Consider the following 17,072-nt stretch of genomic DNA (forward strand, 5'->3'; position numbering starts at 1 on the left):
TCTACTGCCTGTTTCGGCAGAAGGTAAACAAATACCTCTTTATCTTTGCAGCCATTTTTTAAATATTATGAGCGGTTTCGGGTTTTACCCCTTGAGAGATGAGTGGCATTCACGCACTATCTCCCATGTTAAATTTTCTGACAGAATTGCTTATGCAAATTCCTCATTCAGTTGTACACTTCCCGCAGGCTGTAGTTGGGCAGACCGATGCCTGAGGCAGTGGAGACGCTATCGGCAGGGGAGGCTGTCTGGCCAGGGCTGCTGTGTAGCTGGTAACAATGCGGCCCCTGCAGACGCGTTGTAGACGTGGTGCCTGACAGAGGAAAATGCACTGAAGACGGGCAGAAGCAAAGTGTGGAAAAAGGGAAAAATATCTCTAGCTTCCTGTCATGTGATAGTGGAGATCAATATTACATAATACGTGCTAATACATCTCCTAAGTGGAGTATTACTGCTGTGTGTTCTACTTGCGATTATATGTCATTCTACAGTTCTTTCTACTTTAAGATAAACTTTTCAAATGATTGGAACATAAAATGGTTTGATTATTGCTACAAATGGCACACTGCAGTTATACAGATTAATCTCTAAGCTATCTGTCACGCACATACATGAGTCAATTAGTTCCAGTGTAAAGTCAAGTGCTGCCTCGCCAGTCGGGAACGTTAGAGCAGCGAGGGCTGTGCAGAAGACGTCTGCAAATAGCACGCTGACTGACACCTCTCTAAGACGACAACGCGACAGCAGCGGCCTCTGAGCGAAGAGAACATAAGGGTAGGTCCCGACTGGTCGCGACCACTTCTACAACAGCGTCAAGATTAGCCACTTCAAGACCAGCGACTTAGGAGTAGTATATACTGAAGAGATTTTTTTGTTTGCGTGTCGCCCTTTTTTTGCAATACTTCTGTGTTATTGTCAAAGTTAAGTGTTGCCATTCGTTCATTTTGTAGTAAAACACTTTAATACTATTTGCTTGATCTGCTGTCTAGTGATCCTAGAAGCCGATGAGTATTAAGAAGAACTCAGTCCCTGACGGCCACGGATTTCCTTTTCTATTTTACTGGCGCCTTAGTTCTGGGTTGGCTTTCTTTGCAAGGGTGTGTTTACTTGCTTTAACCCTGTGACGCATAGCGCCCACTACAGTGGACAGCTGTTAATGGTCGCTTCTCCGGTATTTTAAATCAGTCCTGAGGCTGCTAATGCATCCAGTTCACTGCAGTCGTCAGTCCCTACTGGTGTTGTGCCCTGCATGCATTTGCAGCCACATGACTGATTGAAAATGGAAAAAAATTGACCATTAGAAGTTGTCCATTGCAGTGAAATTCACGCACCACAGGGTTAATAGTTTCTCTCATATTGTATTCGCTAATCAGTGTTTCCAGGTGGGCGTTGCGGAAATTTTCTTTCCTTCTGTACTTCTTTTTATTGCTTTCCTTGTCTGTTTATTGCAGTTCTCTCTTCCAAATCGAACAACCCACTTCTCCCCCCCCCCCCCCTAGGTCCAGCGGCACAGCTGCTAGCGGCCAGCAGGGGTGGCCGAGCGGTTCTAGGCATTACAGTCTGGAACCGCGCGACCGCTACGGTCGCAGGTTCGAATCCTGCCTTGGGAATGGATGTGTGTCATGTCCTTAGGTTAGTTAGATTTAAGTAGTTCTAAGTTCTAGGGGACTGATGACCTCAGAACTTAAGTCCCATAGTGCTCAGAGCCACAGCTGCTAGCGATATATGCAACGCAGCTAACACAGATGTTTCAGTTTCAGAGCCAGCAAATCGCAATTCTACTGAGTACAGTACAGCAGCTACTCACCGCTCAAGCCACTAACGAAGCGCAAAATACCACACCTCTAGCTCCGAGTGCCATACTGCCTTTCCGCCAGTTTAATTGACAACAACACGAATGGTTCGAGTGGCTGCAACAGTTTGAAGCCCACATAATTGGTCACAACATACCAGGCACTCTGGAACCTCATTATTTCTTACCAATAGTAGGAAGTGCTGTGTTTTGTCTCATTCAGAGATTATTCCCTACCGCTACTCTGAGTGAACTTTCCTATGATAAGGCTGTAGATTCACTAATTAACTATTAAGACCAACAAGTAAATGAGGTAGCAGCTAGATATCAATTCCTTCGTTGCAAGAAACGGTCAGAACAAACTTACTGTGAGTGGGTAACAGATTTGCATGGTGTGACGAGTAAATGCTAATTCAAAAGTGCTTGTGCTGCTTTATATTCAGATGTTATGTCACGTGATGCGATCGTGTACAATGTAACTGATGTCACACTTAGTGATCAGACTTTGAAACTGTCTGATCCATCATTTCAGCAAGTAGTGCAAATACTAGATCAGCACAATTAGGGTGCCACGTCGGCTCATAAATTTAAGCAGCCGCCAATCCGTCAGGTTGAGTTTCTTAGCCGGCCAGAGTGGCCGAGCGGTTCTAGGCGCTACAGCCTGGAACCGCGCGACCTCTACGGTCGCAGGTTCGAATCCTGCCTCTGGCATGGATGTGTGTGATGTCCTTAGGATAGTTAGGTTTGAGCAGTTCTAAGTTTTCGGGGACTGATGACCTCAGAAGTTAAGTCCCATAGTGCTCAGAGCCATTTGAACCATTTTTGAGACCCTTGCTCCCGACAGGCCCATTAGGCAGCATCCACTTGCGAGCGCCATGCCATGTAAACAGCTCTCTACACAGGCATACAGAGTGAAGTCATGCCCCTGGTGCTGTTCACAGACGCCAAGACTGCCTGTTTACACAATCACAGTGTTATGCTTGGGGAAGAAAGGTCATGTACAATCCCTATGTATGCAATAGAACAAACATAAACTAAATTGTAGTCACAAGGCCCATGTAATCAATGCAGTGTAGTCAAAGCCTGCTACAGGCATCAGCATAACTAGCAAGCGACCAGTTTCTTCAGTGCAGTTGTAAGTAGGCTGTTTATGTTTTCTTATTGGCAACGTTACGTAGCGGTCTGTGTGAGAATCACTGGCTGTGCTGTGTGCAGTCTGTGGCTAGTTTGCATTGTTGTCTGCCATTGTAGTGTTGGGCAGCGGCAGCTGGATGTGAACAGCGCGTAGCGTTGCGCAGTTGGAGGTGAGCCGCCAGCAGTGGTGGATGTGGGGAGAGAGATGGCGGAGTTTTGAAATTTGTCATGAACTGCTATATTTATATATGATGATATCAAGGTAAATACATTGTTTGTTCTCTATTAATATCTTTCATTTGCTAACTATCCCTATCAGTAGTTAGTGCCTTCCATAGTTTGAATCTTTTATTTAGCTGGCAGTAGTGGCGCTTGCTGTATTGCAGTAGTGGGAGAAACGAAGATTATTGTGAGGTAAGTGATTTAGTGATTTGTGAAAGGTATAGTTTAATGTTAGTCAGGGCCATTCTTTTGTAGGGATTTTTGAAAGTCAGATTGCGTTGCGCTAAAAATATTGTGTGTCAGTTAAAGCACAGTCGTGTAAAAACTGTTCAAAAGGGGACGTTTCATATCTCTACAAGGACTACAGTGGGTTTGCATCTTTGATGTCTCACCAGTACCATTATCTCTACAAGGACTACAGTGGGTCTACATCTTTGATGATCCATCAATACCACTATTTCTACAAGGACTGCAGTGGGTCTGCACCTCTGGTGGCCCACCAATACCACAATCTCTACCAGGACTCCAGTGGGTCTGCTCTGTGATGACCTACCTACCAATATTCTTCAAAACTTCGAATGACTCTGCTGTGGGTTTGCTCCATTGTGGCCCATTACCTGTCAGCATGTCAAGAGTCAGCACTGTCTTTCTGTTGGAAGGACAACACTACTTCTTCAAGACTGTATGGAAATCCACTACTTCTATGTGCAATTTCTTTTACTAATGAGAAACTGTAATTACTATTATGATGAATGATCAGGACTATCTTTATGGACTGTGAGAAAATTTTAGCTTTTGACCAACATTGTATCAATAAGTGTGTGCATTTTATATCTTTGTTACTGTAATTGTGAAAATTTTTTGTCAAATCTGTATTGGCCAGTGCCCAACACCATTTGTAAAAATTTTTTGTGGGGAGCATGGGGGCTATGTAAGTAGGCTGTTTATGTTTTCTTATTGGCAACGTTACGTAGCGGTCTGCGTGAGAATCACTGGCTGTGCTGTGTGCAGTCTGTGGCTAGTTTGCATTGTTGTCTGCCATTGTAGTGTTGGGCAGCGGCAGCTGGATGTGAACAGCGCGTAGCGTTGCGCAGTTGGAGGTGAGCCGCCAGCAGTGGTGGATGTGGGGAGAGAGATGGCGGAGTTTTGAAATTTGTCATGAACTGCTATATTTATATATGATGATATCAAGGTAAATACATTGTTTGTTCTCTATTAATATCTTTCATTTGCTAACTATCCCTATCAGTAGTTAGTGCCTTCCATAGTTTGAATCTTTTATTTAGCTGGCAGTAGTGGCGCTTGCTGTATTGCAGTAGTGGGAGAAACGAAGATTATTGTGAGGTAAGTGATTTAGTGATTTGTGAAAGGTATAGTTTAATGTTAGTCAGGGCCATTCTTTTGTAGGGATTTTTGAAAGTCAGATTGCGTTGCGCTAAAAATATTGTGTGTCAGTTAAAGCACAGTTGTGTAAAAATTGTTCAAAGGGGACGTTTCACAGTTTCTTCAGTGCGCACAAAAAGTTTGTGGGCAGACTTATTGTTCATTTGCACACTAGTCGAAAACATGTGAAATTTCAGTTGTACACAAGTGCCTCAGTAACATCGCTGAATCGTAACTTTTAGGTTCCCCACGCCTGTATAAACCTAGCATGTGCCTGATAGCTTATAACAGACAAGCCATTCCCGTTCTCAGAATATGTACTTTGCCTGCCATGTATCGCTCACATTAGTGAACTTTAACTTTCACTGTGGTACAATCATGCGATTGTGAGAAGTTATTTGGCCTTGATTCATTTGATTTGTTTGGCTTTCAAATTCAGTACAATGTGTTGGCACTCAATGCATTCACTGCTAAAGACAGTGTAGCTAGTTTGCTAAAAGAATTCCGTTAACTCATTTCATTTCTGAACGTTTTGGCAAGGCTAACAGTTTTGTTCCACATATTAGTCTACTCTGAATGACAATGATCAACCGAAATTTTACTGGGCTAAAACTGTTCCTATTGCATTACTGGGCGAAATAGCCACTGGAAATAAAGACTTGCAAGCTAGCGGAGCTATTGTTCCCATACAAGCTAGTCAATGGGCAATTCCATTGGTTTTTCTTCCAAACTTTCAGGTCGTATTCGCCTCTGCCTCGACTTCAGGTACATGGTCAACCCACAAACTGTGATTCATACGTACTCCTTACCTCGCTCAGAGGATCTCTTTGATAGATTAGGCGCTGGTCGCTACTATTCAAAAATTGATTTGTGTGATGCGCCTCATCAAATAACGCTCGATGAAGAATCTCGAAAAGTGTGTATAGTGAATACTCATTTGGGCTTGTTTAAATATTTGCGTTTGCTAATGGCAGTGCTTCCACACATGATGTTTTCCAATGTTATTAAGATCAGCTGACTGCTCAAGTGCCAAACTGTTGAAACTATTTGGACGATATTGTTGTAGCAGGTCGTACACCTGAAGAACCTACTGCAGATTTGCGTGCTTTGTGTGTTACCTGATGCAGGACTAAAGTGTAGACTGGACAAGTGTAATTCTTTTTAAATATGAGTTACAGTATGTTGGTCATGTCATAAACAGTCAAGGTTTACATCCTCTTCAGTAGCATTTGTTAGTCATACGAGACCCGCCAGTTCCTCGCAATGTCACAGAATTGCAGTCAATTTTAGGGAAAATGAACTATTATTCTGGGTTAAAACCGAATGCTGCAGAAATTGGAGATCTATTCGACCGCTGCGTCGCAAGAATGTCCCCTTTGTTTGAACAGATAAGTGCCAATTAGCTTTTCGAGAACTTTAAGATGCGTTGCTCAATGATCGATGCTTAGTTGACTTTCATCTTGACAAATCAACTGTATTGCCAGTTGACGCTTCCTCTTATGGACTCAGTGCAGTTCTTTCACATAGATTTGGTGATAAAGAATGGCCTGTTGCATTCGCATCAAAAGTGATTTCCAAAGCTCAGTGTAATCATTTACGAATAGAGAGAGGGGCACCGGCTATAGTGCATTGTGTCACCAAATTCCACCACTGTTTGTATGGCATGAAATTCTGCTTAGTAACGTATCACAAGCCTTTGCAGTCGTTGTACCTATTGGCCAAAAATTGCAATGATGGGATTTGTTGTTGTCTCAATATCAGTACGAGATTGTAAATCTTATGACAGATCAACGCGGTAATGCGGGCGCATTTTCACGTCTTCCGATTGACCCTGATACAGACTTTGACGCTTCCGCAGGATCTTGTTGTCACATCGATGGTCAGGATTCTGAATTGCTTCAACCTTTTCTCCCGAACAAGAGGAAAATTGCACAGGCCACGGAAGCTGATTCAGATTTGGACATTCTGCTAAACTACATTCGCACAATTTTGCCTCGCTCATAGTATAGCATTAAGAACTTCGTAGTGCGCCAACACTTAGCACGTCGACATAGCCTCGCTATAAAGCGAGGGGTGATTCTTGTTCAAAATGACAGTGGACTGACACTGGGGGATTATTACGAAACAGTTAGCGCATCGTGACTGTACTTGGAAGGGCACGGACAGCCAAATAGAACAGCGTCACGCATGTGGGGATATTCGGTCTGCTCCAACATAAAAATTCTCTTCTTGGCCTAAGTCGCAATCACCATGGCAACGTGTGCACATAGATTTTGTGGGATCTTTTTGGTTGCTTGTGGTATACGCTTATAGCAACGGTTTCTCACCTCCCATCGTTCGCATCCACAAGATGGACCATCGCTAGCGGACACTGCTCCACCTGCTCCACCATCCTCAATATCCGGCGTCGAAGTATGGACGCAGACGGTGGGCGCGAGGCGAGGTCGTTTGTCGTCTTGGTTCTTGTGTGTATCGCATTTCAGGCCCAGACGGATTGCAGCGCCGACATCAGGATCAAATTCGTCACTGTAATGTGCACAGTGATCCTTGTGTATCTCTTCCCCCAGATTCACAGACCCCGAGACAGTGTGGCCACAGCAGCTGTCAAAGGGTGTCGTGACGACACCGTAGGACGACCCCATGGAGACGGAGGCGTCGCCCCCTTCGCTTCCTCTCGTCCAACCGATGGAGCTGGACCCGCCAACGCCGCAGCAGTTAGCGGCTTCTGCATTTGGTTATGGGTCTCAGGAGTTGGATGCGTGCCATTCCGTGCGTTTTCCGGGGGACGTTTCCACCTGAGCGCAGGCCAGATGGGGGCTACAACTGGAAGCGTGACGTCCGCTGCAGCTACAGTTTCCAGTACATCGCAGCATCCACGCTCCTGCCTTCCCTCCCGTTGTCACGCTCCTTATACGACGACGGTTCGTCGTTTTGGGGGGAGGAATGTCATAGCGTAAAGTCTAGTGCCTGCACACTTGTCAGGAACTAGGGAGCAGACAGGGCTGTGAAGAAGACGTCACCCAATATCACGCTGACCGCCCTCTGTCCAGGACGACAACGCGACAGCTGCGGCCTTCAGGGAAAGAGAACATGCGCGCCACTCCCAGCTTGTTGCGGCCACTTCTACATCAGAGATTAGTCACATCAAGACCAGTGACTTGGGAATTGTGTATACTGAAGAGATTTCATTCTTGCATGTCGCCCTTTGCTTGCAGCACTTCTTTGTTATTGTCAGAGTTAAGCATTGTCATTGATTCATTTCGTAATGAAACTCTTTATTACGATTTGCTAGAACTATTGTCTTGTGATCCGAGAAGGAGATTTCCTAGGCCAACGGTATTCGACAGCTTGGCAGTATACAACAAAATTCAGTCTGGAATCGGAACTAATGTGTTGTAAGTACTGGTAATAATACAACATTTTAACTGCAGACACAAGTTGCAGGACTGTTAGCACTTGAGGTACAGAAGTAAATTCGCTGAAAGATCTCAAATGAAGATGTATTTTAAGTGCAGAGCTTATATGTCAGCAATCTGGATATAAGGAAATTCATAAGAGTTTAATATAAGTTCCACATAGCACCAAACATGCACCTAAAAAGTATTTTTCAGAAAAAAAATATTGTAGAAAACTGTTCATTAGTAATCGAGAATTATTCAGTTTGTTTTGAATTTTCAGCAAAAGGAGAGTCCCTCCTTGAACTTATAGTAGTCTATAAGTACTCTTGGTGTAATGGTACTTGAGTCGTTGTATTTACTATGTAAATATGGGTGCAAACCAAGGCTGCAGGATATACTTTTCTGTATTCTTTATTTTATAAGTAACAAAGGTCACATAGAAGGCTTTTTTTATTTTACTTCAGAGTCGTTTGCACTATATTTAGCTTGATCCTAGGATGTCTACGAGCCGCTGGTGGTTGTTCCGCTTGGCTAGGTCCAGCGGCGTGTCCCCATTGTCATTCCTCACTTCTCTGTCGGCCCCTGCCTCCAGTAGCGCAGTCGCCGCGTCTGCGTGGCCACGCCGTGCCGCATCGTGCAGTGGTGTGTTCCCACTTTCATCACTGGCGTCATGGTTGGCAAAGGATGCTGCCAGCAGCCGCACCACGGGTGCATGGCCATTCCATGCAGCCTGATGCAGAGGCGTGTTCTGCCAGCGGTCCCTGGCGTTGACATCAGCTTCATCCTCCAGCAGACGCCTCGCCACCTCCACGTGTCCCCTGGCTGCTGCCCAGTGCAGTGGGTTCTGCTGGTTCTCGTCCTTCGCCTCCACGTCCGCCCCCACTACCAGCAACGTTCGCACCTTGCTCACTGACCCCTCCTTAGCTGCCGCAATCAGCATCTTGCCCTTCTCTTCTCCAGAAAGATCCCTGCAACAAAAGGAGAATACTTACAGCTCCAAACACACACACCCGAGGAGGAAACACTATGGCAGAAGCAGAACTGTGATGAGTCCCTAAAAGTCAAGAAGGTTACCGCAATGCACTAGTGTCCAAAATTAAAGCTTCTAACTGCGATTTCCCATCCTGTGTCCAATTCACGATGTAATCATGCAAACTGTCAACAGATGTCTGCACAACCGTGTTCTACACGGAAGTTAGCATTCCAGTCAATGGACAACCACGCCCACGACGAAGTCAGTGCAGCTAGCAATTGGGTAGTGGTTGCTGGGTACTCCCACATCCGCAGTCGCTGTAGACACAGTCACAGATGGTGCAGTATGGTACAGAAAAGCATTCCAGGCTCTCCGCAGTGGAGGGCCATAGGAAGAATGGGAGGAGGACAGTCACAACCTGATGTGGCCCGATGGCTTAATGTGAATCACACTGTTGTTTCTCAGATGTGGCGACTGTTCGTAGAGACAGAAACTGTATCTCGAAGACGAGGGCAGACTACATGTCATACGAGAAAGGGAGGACCGTTATTTCGTTGAAAGGGCATCACAGTACTACCACACGGCAACTGGCACCTCACCTCGCAGGATGCACTGGATGTGTTGTATCTAGGCAGACGTTGTACAGAAGATCTCACCAGAGTGCCACTTATTGTCAGGGGCCCGTGGTTTATGTACCTCTGACGCTTCACAGAAAGAAATGTGTTTAGTGAAATCGTCAACATCCCACTGAATGGCCCAACAGTGGGCCAATGTTATCTTCACACGTGAGTCCCAAAATGGTCTGGAGAGTGATTCTCGGCGGATTTTCATTTGGAGGGAACGTGTAACAGGATTTCGTCACCCAAATATCTGGCGAAAGAGACTGATATCAGGGAGGTTCTTTAATGGTGTCCTCAGCGATTACGTGGACTACCTGAACACCTCTTCATGACATTGTATGGGTGAATTGGCAAGGCTTAACTCGAGTCAGGTATCGTGACGAGATCTTGGAACCTCATATGCCATCGTTGAGAGGTGCTGTGGCCTACCACTTCGTATTGATGGACGATAGAGGTATGCCCCATAGAGATCAGCTGATTGAAGTTTTCTTGGAAATGCAAGATATTGCACACCTGGGATGCTAAGCTCGACCTCCCAATTTGAATCCCATAGAGCATATCGCGGATACACACCTCTACCAGAAAACTTCAGTGGGTTTGTTAAAGCTTTAAAATACTGTGCACGGCAGAGTACACGAGAGGATGTAGAAAATCGTACATTAAAGGCTACAGCGAAGAGACAAAAGAGAAATACGAAACGTATTGTGGTCTTTATGACGCCAACCCATTCTCCCCATAACAATGGAGGCGGGCAAAGAAGTAATAACAACAATGATTGAAAATAGAAGACAGAAATGGTAACACACTGTAGAAAGCATTAACATGACGCACAGTAGTCGGAAAGCGTAGAGACTGCTCAAAAATTAGATGGTATACCTGCAGGTACACCAGGCTTTGCTGGCGGTACAGCAAACCAAATAGCCTCCCAACTGCAGAAAAACGGTAAAGCGAAACACAGACTGAAGAAAGGGCATACGAGTAGACTAAATGCTTTCCGAGAAGAAAATAATGATACACTCGATCATAAATTTACAATATCAGAACTGAAAGAAGCAATCAAAAGTTTAAAGACTGGTAAGGACGCAGGCCTAGATGATATTGAAAATGAACGGATAATACGTCTTGGTGTTCGCTCTAAATTGTGGCTGTTGGAGTTTATGAACTGCTGTTGGGCAACTGGACGAATTCCTGAAATCTAGACAGGCAAAAATAAAAAAATGGGTCAAATGGCACTGAGCACTATGGTACTTAACTTCTGAGGTCATCAGTCCCCTAGAACTTAGAACTAGTTAAACCTAACTAACCTAAGGACATCACACACATCCATGTCCGAGGCAGGATTCGGTCCTGCGACCGTAGCGGTCGCGCGGTTCCAGACTGCAGCGCCTAGAACCACTCGGCCACTACGGCCGGCACAGGCAAAAATAACTGCAATTCTTAAGTCTGGTAAGGACCCAGAAGATTCTAAGAGTTATCGGCCAATCTCTCTGTTGTGCACAACACACAAACTGTTTGATACTAAGCAGATTCAAAGAGCTTACTGAGGGCACCCTAATAAAAGAGCAAGCAGGATATCGGCCTGGCAAATCTTGTACCAATCAAGCTCTCAGCCTAACCCACTATATTGGAGATGGGTTTGAGAAAAGAATTACTACAGGGATGGTGTTTATAGATTTTATGGAAGCATATGATACCATCAACCTCAGAAATGTCATTGCAAAAGTGCAAAAAACGACAAAAAGCCCTCAATTGACTGCTGTACTCGAATCAGATCTATTTAACAGAAGGTATTTTGTTGAATTCCAAGGTAGCAAGAGCAGATGGAGACTACAAAAAGATGGGCTTCCCCAGAGCAGTGTTCTTGCCCCCATGTTATTCAATATTTATTCAAATGAGCAGCCTATTAGTCCCTGGTCAAGATTTTTCATTTATGCTGATGATAGGGCAATAGCAGCTCAGCCATAAAACTACAAGGATATTGAGGAAATACTAGCTGAGAACCTGGAAAGTCTCACCTACTATTACAATGAAAATCAGTTGAAACCTAATCCAAGTAGGATCCAGACTTGCCTATTCCATCTTAACAACAGAGGGGCGAATCAAGGACTGAATGTTTGGTGAAATGGCACAAGATTAACACACTGCCCTCTACCATTGTACTTGGGAGTTACTGCTGATAGGACACTGTCATTCAAGTGGCTCATTGAGAAGAGCAGGGCAGAAATCCAATCACGGAATAACTTACTTGGAAAGCTAACAACATCAAAATGTCGACCTAATCCAAAAGTTTTCTGCACCACCGCCATGGCTCTCTGTTACTCTGCTGCTGAGTTTGCAAGCTGGACACTGTCCTGAGGCAGATGTGTAGACATATTACTGGATGTCTTAAGCCAACAAGAGTAGAACACCCATACTGCTTGTCAGGAATTGCTCCACCAAATGTCCGACGTTCAATACAGAGCAGAATTAAACGAACAGAACAGGATCAAAATCAACGTCATCTGCTCCATGGGTACCAAATGGTACCTAAACGCCTTACGTCAAGAAGTAGTTTTCTCCACTCACCCGAACTGCTCACAGGTTCACCAATAACTTCTAGAAAAAGACTATGGCAGGAACAACAAGAATATGAACACGATTCTGAGGAAGTGCTGCCATCAGGTGCGGAACTTGTGTGGGAGAGATGGAAAACCCTGAACAGGCTATGTTCAGGAATGGAAAGATGTAACAGAAATCTGCACAAGTGGGGAATTAGTGAAAGTGCTTTGTGTCCGTGTGGGAACATCCAGACGATGAACCACCTGCTTCAGTGTCCGTTACTAAACCATCCAAGAGCGTGCACGGCCCAAGACCTGATGGCGTGCAGCAAAGTAGCGAGGGCATATGTGGACTTCTGGAAGAATGACATGTGAAACAAAGACTGTATAAAATTTTATTATGCTGTATATAGTTTTCCATGAATTTTATTTTATAAATTAGCATTGTCATATTGTAAATTTTATAGAGGACAAATTATTCTATAATATGTGGATTTACCGTAAATTGTTTGTAGTACGCATACGAAATATATGTAGTAGTGAGATGGGTTGCATCACACAAGCATCCACCAACAATTCCATAAGACTTGAGAGTAGCTCTGCAGGAGGAATGGAGTTATTGCCTCCACGTGAGATTGGTGACATCATTCACAGCTTGCCCTGTCGATGTCAGGGTTGTATGAGCCAGAGGTGGTCACAGCCTATGCTGAGCACATTATCCAGTAGTAGGATTGTGTGTGCAAATCTGTTAAGTTGGAAAAAACGAAGAAAATTTTTCTACCTTTATGAATATTGTAGTTGTTTATGTTCTTTGTTCTTAACATTTTTCCTACATCACTATCGCCTGTTTCTACTAATTTATGGCTAAATAAACGCAACCTCGCAAAATTTCAGTTTGTTGCTTTAATTTTGGACATCAGCGTACATCGAATTTCATGCGCTTTTCATACCATTCAAATTACTAGGCAATCTCGATCTTGGCTGAGTGAACACACTAAAGATCTGACAGCATTTACATAAACTGTTGAGGTTCTTGCGGTCTTCAGTCCAGAGACAGCTTTCATGCAGCTCTCCATGCTACTCTACTGGGTGCAAGCTTATTAATCTCCAAGTAACTACAGGTACTGCAACCTACATCCTTCTGAATCTGTTTTGTGCATTCATTTCTTGGTCTCTGATTAAGATTTCTCGCCTCCTCACTGCCCTCCAGTACTAAATTTGTTATCCCTTGATGCCTCAGAACATGTCCTAGCAACCAATCCCTGCTTCAAGTTGTGTCTCAAATTCCTCTTCTCCCCAATTCTGTTCGGTACCTTCTCATCAGTTATATTATATACCCACCTAATCCACTGCATTCTTCTGTAGCACCACATTTCGAAAGCTTCTATTCCCCTCTTGTGTAGACTGTTTATCGTCCAAGTTTCACTTCCATTCATGGCTACATGTCGTACAAATACTTTCAGAAACGCCTTCCTGACACTTAGATCTATACTCGCCGTTACCAGATTTCTCTTCTTCAGAAACTCTTTCCTTGCGATTGCCAGTCTACAGTTTATATTATATCTGTTTCGACCATCATCAGTTATTTTGCTCCCCATATAGCGAAACTCATTTACTACTTTAAGCGTTTCATTTCGTAATCTAATTCCCTCACCATCACCTAGTTTAACTTGGCTATATTCCATTATCTTCGTTTTGCTTTTGTTCATGTTCATCTTATATCCTCTTTTCATGACACTGTCCATTCTGTTCAACTGCTCTTGTAGGTCCTTTTCCGTCCCTGACGGAATTACAATGTCATCAGCAAATGTCAATCTTTTTATTTCTTTTAATTCCTACTCCAAATATTTCTTTTGTTCCCTTTACTGCTTGCTCAATATACAGATTGAATAACATTGGGGACAAGCTACACACTAGGATCAAAACTATCTAAACACCTCTATCTGATGTGTGACTGACATACAAATGTAATGAAAGAACGATCCGCCAGTATAAAAGGAGGCAGAGACACATGTGTTGTCAGCAGAGAACCAGAAATAGCAGAATGGGTCCATCAGGGCGGTTCAGTAATTTCGAATGTGGACCTGAGTAACAAATGTACCAGTAATATTTCGACCCTTACACAGTAGCACTTGTGAAGTTGGAATGCAAAGGAACAACTATGCGGATCCATGTACCGACCAATAGGGACCATGGAGCTTTATGGAGGGTCGTTGTAAAAAATCGCATGAAGCACTGCAGCCAGCACAACGACTGTCCACAGGGAGGTAAAAAGAAGGGGGTAAAATGGTCGAGTAGCCCCCCCCCCCCAAATGAGCCACAGATATCTGCAGTCAGTGCTAAGCAACACTTACGTTGGTGTAAAGCGTGATGCCTCTGGACGATGGATGAGTGGAAACGAATGGTCCAGACAGATGAATCACCTGTGGCAGTCCGATGGAAGGTTCTGTTTTTGGTTGACGACTATTATCTGCCATTTTGTGTAATGCCGAAAGTGAAGGAGTGAGGAGATGGCGTTACATTATGGGGTATTTTGGGATGAGTAGAAGCTGACTTCACTGCAGATTGAAGAGTCCAACGTTGAGGAAGGATGGGTTTTAATTTTTCCACTGAAGTTCAGACCCATTACTGAAAGTTTCCTCAGCAGAGTCAAAGCCTTCATAGAGATGAAACTTTTGTCACATCCCTTATTAATGTTCACTAATGAGTGTCCAGAAACTGTCGATGTAACTGAATGTCTACTGAGAAACGGGCCATGTTATTTGCATGTGACAGCAACACCTACATTTTGATGTTAGAAACTGTGTGTTGCAGCCACAGGAATAACATGTAAAACTTTCTTTGTGAACTAAACACAATTAAGTACAAATAAATTCTATTAATCTGTCAAATGAAATTGTTTTAGCCAGTAGTTATCTAATTGGTTTGATGTGGCCTGCCATGAATTCCTCTCTTGCACCAACCTACATCTCAAAATAGCAGTTACACACTACATGCTCAATTAACTGCTGGATGTAGGCCAATCCGTCTTTCTCTTCAGTTTTTACATCCCCTTCGTCTTGTCAGTCTTTCCCCATGTCACTAATTCTGCAAAGTATCCCCTCATTCCATATCCAACATGTACACCTAAATTTCAACACTTTTCTCTAGCACCACATCTCAGACACTCGTAGTCTCCTCAGTCATGGTGTTTAGCCACTGTCTACGATTCAGTATCATACAAAGTAGTTCTTTAAACATAGATTCTCATAAATTTCTTCCTCAAATTATGACCTTTGTTTCATAGTAGTAGAATTATGTTGGCTAGTTGTACCAATGTTGCCTTTGCTAGTATGCTTTTTATGTCCTTCTTGTTTTGTATATCATGGGTTATTTTGCTTCCAGAATGCCTTGATATCGTCTACATCATGACCACAAATTTAAATGTAAAAAATTCCAGTATCTGCTACTTCTCATTAGAAATTTATTTCCGTGGTTCATTATCAATTAATATTCCTTACTCATGAGACTCTCCATTCAATTCAACAGATCCCGTAATTCTTCACTTTCTCTGAGAACAGTGTCAAGAGTGTGCCGTGAATACAAAATTTCAGCCATTACCTGTCCCACGGTCAATGCTGTGGCTGAGAGCCTTCAGATAACGACCTAAAGCAGCGGCTTGTACATAGGTTGGTCAGTGCAAGAGACAAGCAGCACTGCATGAAATAACCGCAGAAATCAATGTAGAAGGTACTACCAACGTATCTGTTCGGAAGTGCGGCTAAATTTGGCGTCAGTGGGCTGCGGCAAAAGATGACCAATGCAAGTGCATGTACTAACAGTATGTTGTCACCTGCAGCTCCTGGTCTCATGACCATATTGGTTGAATCCTACACGAGTCAAAAAGCGAGGCTTGGTGAGATAAGTCTGGGATTGAGTTGGTGAGAGCTGATGGTAGTGTTCGAATGTGGCGATGACCGCTTGTAGCTACAGACCTGAGTTGCCAACAAGGCACTGCGCAAAATGGTGTTGGCTCCATAACGACGTAGGCTTTGTTTACATTGAATGGGGCTGGGTCCTCTGCTCTAAGTCAGCCTACCATTGAATGCAGACGGTCATGTTAAGCTGCTTGGAAACCATTTTCAGCCATTTGTGGACTTCATGTTCTCAAATAACGATATCATGTCAGTGGGTTAGAACTGTTCACGACTCGTTTGGGGAAAATTGTGGACCACTCGAGTAAATGATTTGGCCACCTGTATCGTTCAACATGATTCCATCGAACATTTATGGAACATAATCGACAGGTCAGTTCCTGCACAAAATCCTGCACCAGCAACACTTTAGCAGTTGTGGGTGGCTATAGGGGCAGCATGGCATATTGTTTGTACAGGGGACTTCCAACAACTTCTTGGTTCGCCGCCACGTCGAGTTGTTGCAATAGGCTGGGCACAGGGAGGTCTGCCATGATATCAGGAGGTATCCCACGACTCTTGCCACCTCAGTGAATGTAGCTGTCTTCCTGCCTTTCGCCGAGCATTTTTATACTTTCTTCTATCATCGATCTGTAGCATTTTTTTTTTTACTCAAGATTTCTTCGAAGTTAGCTTCCCATTATCTGTGTTCGTCTGACCACCGTCTGTGATTTTACTTTCTGAAGATGTTCTCTCCTCTTCAACTGAACAGCCCACTGTGATATTCCTTACCGCAATATCCACATCGTTGGTAAACTTTAAGTTTCATTTCTCAGCACTGCAGTATGATACATCCTTCTACACTGATTCTTCTGGTTGACTCTCTTAAACCTCACTCTGCTCTTCATAATTATTAAATCTATGTTAACATCTGGGTACGCCTTACATTCTAATATCCGGAATCTTCCAGTGTCTCTGGGTCTTTTCCAAGTTTATTTTTCCTCATATGATTGCTGAACAGAATATTCGTTATTAACACCTCAATTTCATTGCAGAAATTAATTAGACTTTCACCCCTCCCATCCCTATGCCAAGCCCACATACCGCATGACCATTTCTT

General features: G+C 43.8%; 1 protein-coding gene across 2 annotated transcripts in view; it reads right to left on the reverse strand.

The window, feature by feature from the left end:
* Positions 1-8,322: 8,322 nt before the first annotated feature.
* Positions 8,323-17,072, reverse strand: part of LOC126427063 (ankyrin-3-like) — a 92,102-nt gene continuing 83,352 nt past the window's right edge. For both annotated transcript variants that reach the window (XM_050089241.1, XM_050089242.1), the window contains exon 6: positions 8,323-8,897. In XM_050089241.1, the coding sequence (XP_049945198.1) occupies positions 8,411-8,897 (487 nt within the window). In that variant the 3' untranslated portion in view covers positions 8,323-8,410. The remainder of the gene's footprint in view (positions 8,898-17,072) is intronic.

This window comes from Schistocerca serialis, chromosome 11 (genome assembly GCF_023864345.2).
Source record: "Schistocerca serialis cubense isolate TAMUIC-IGC-003099 chromosome 11, iqSchSeri2.2, whole genome shotgun sequence".
NCBI classification, from domain to species: Eukaryota; Metazoa; Arthropoda; class Insecta; order Orthoptera; family Acrididae; genus Schistocerca; species Schistocerca serialis.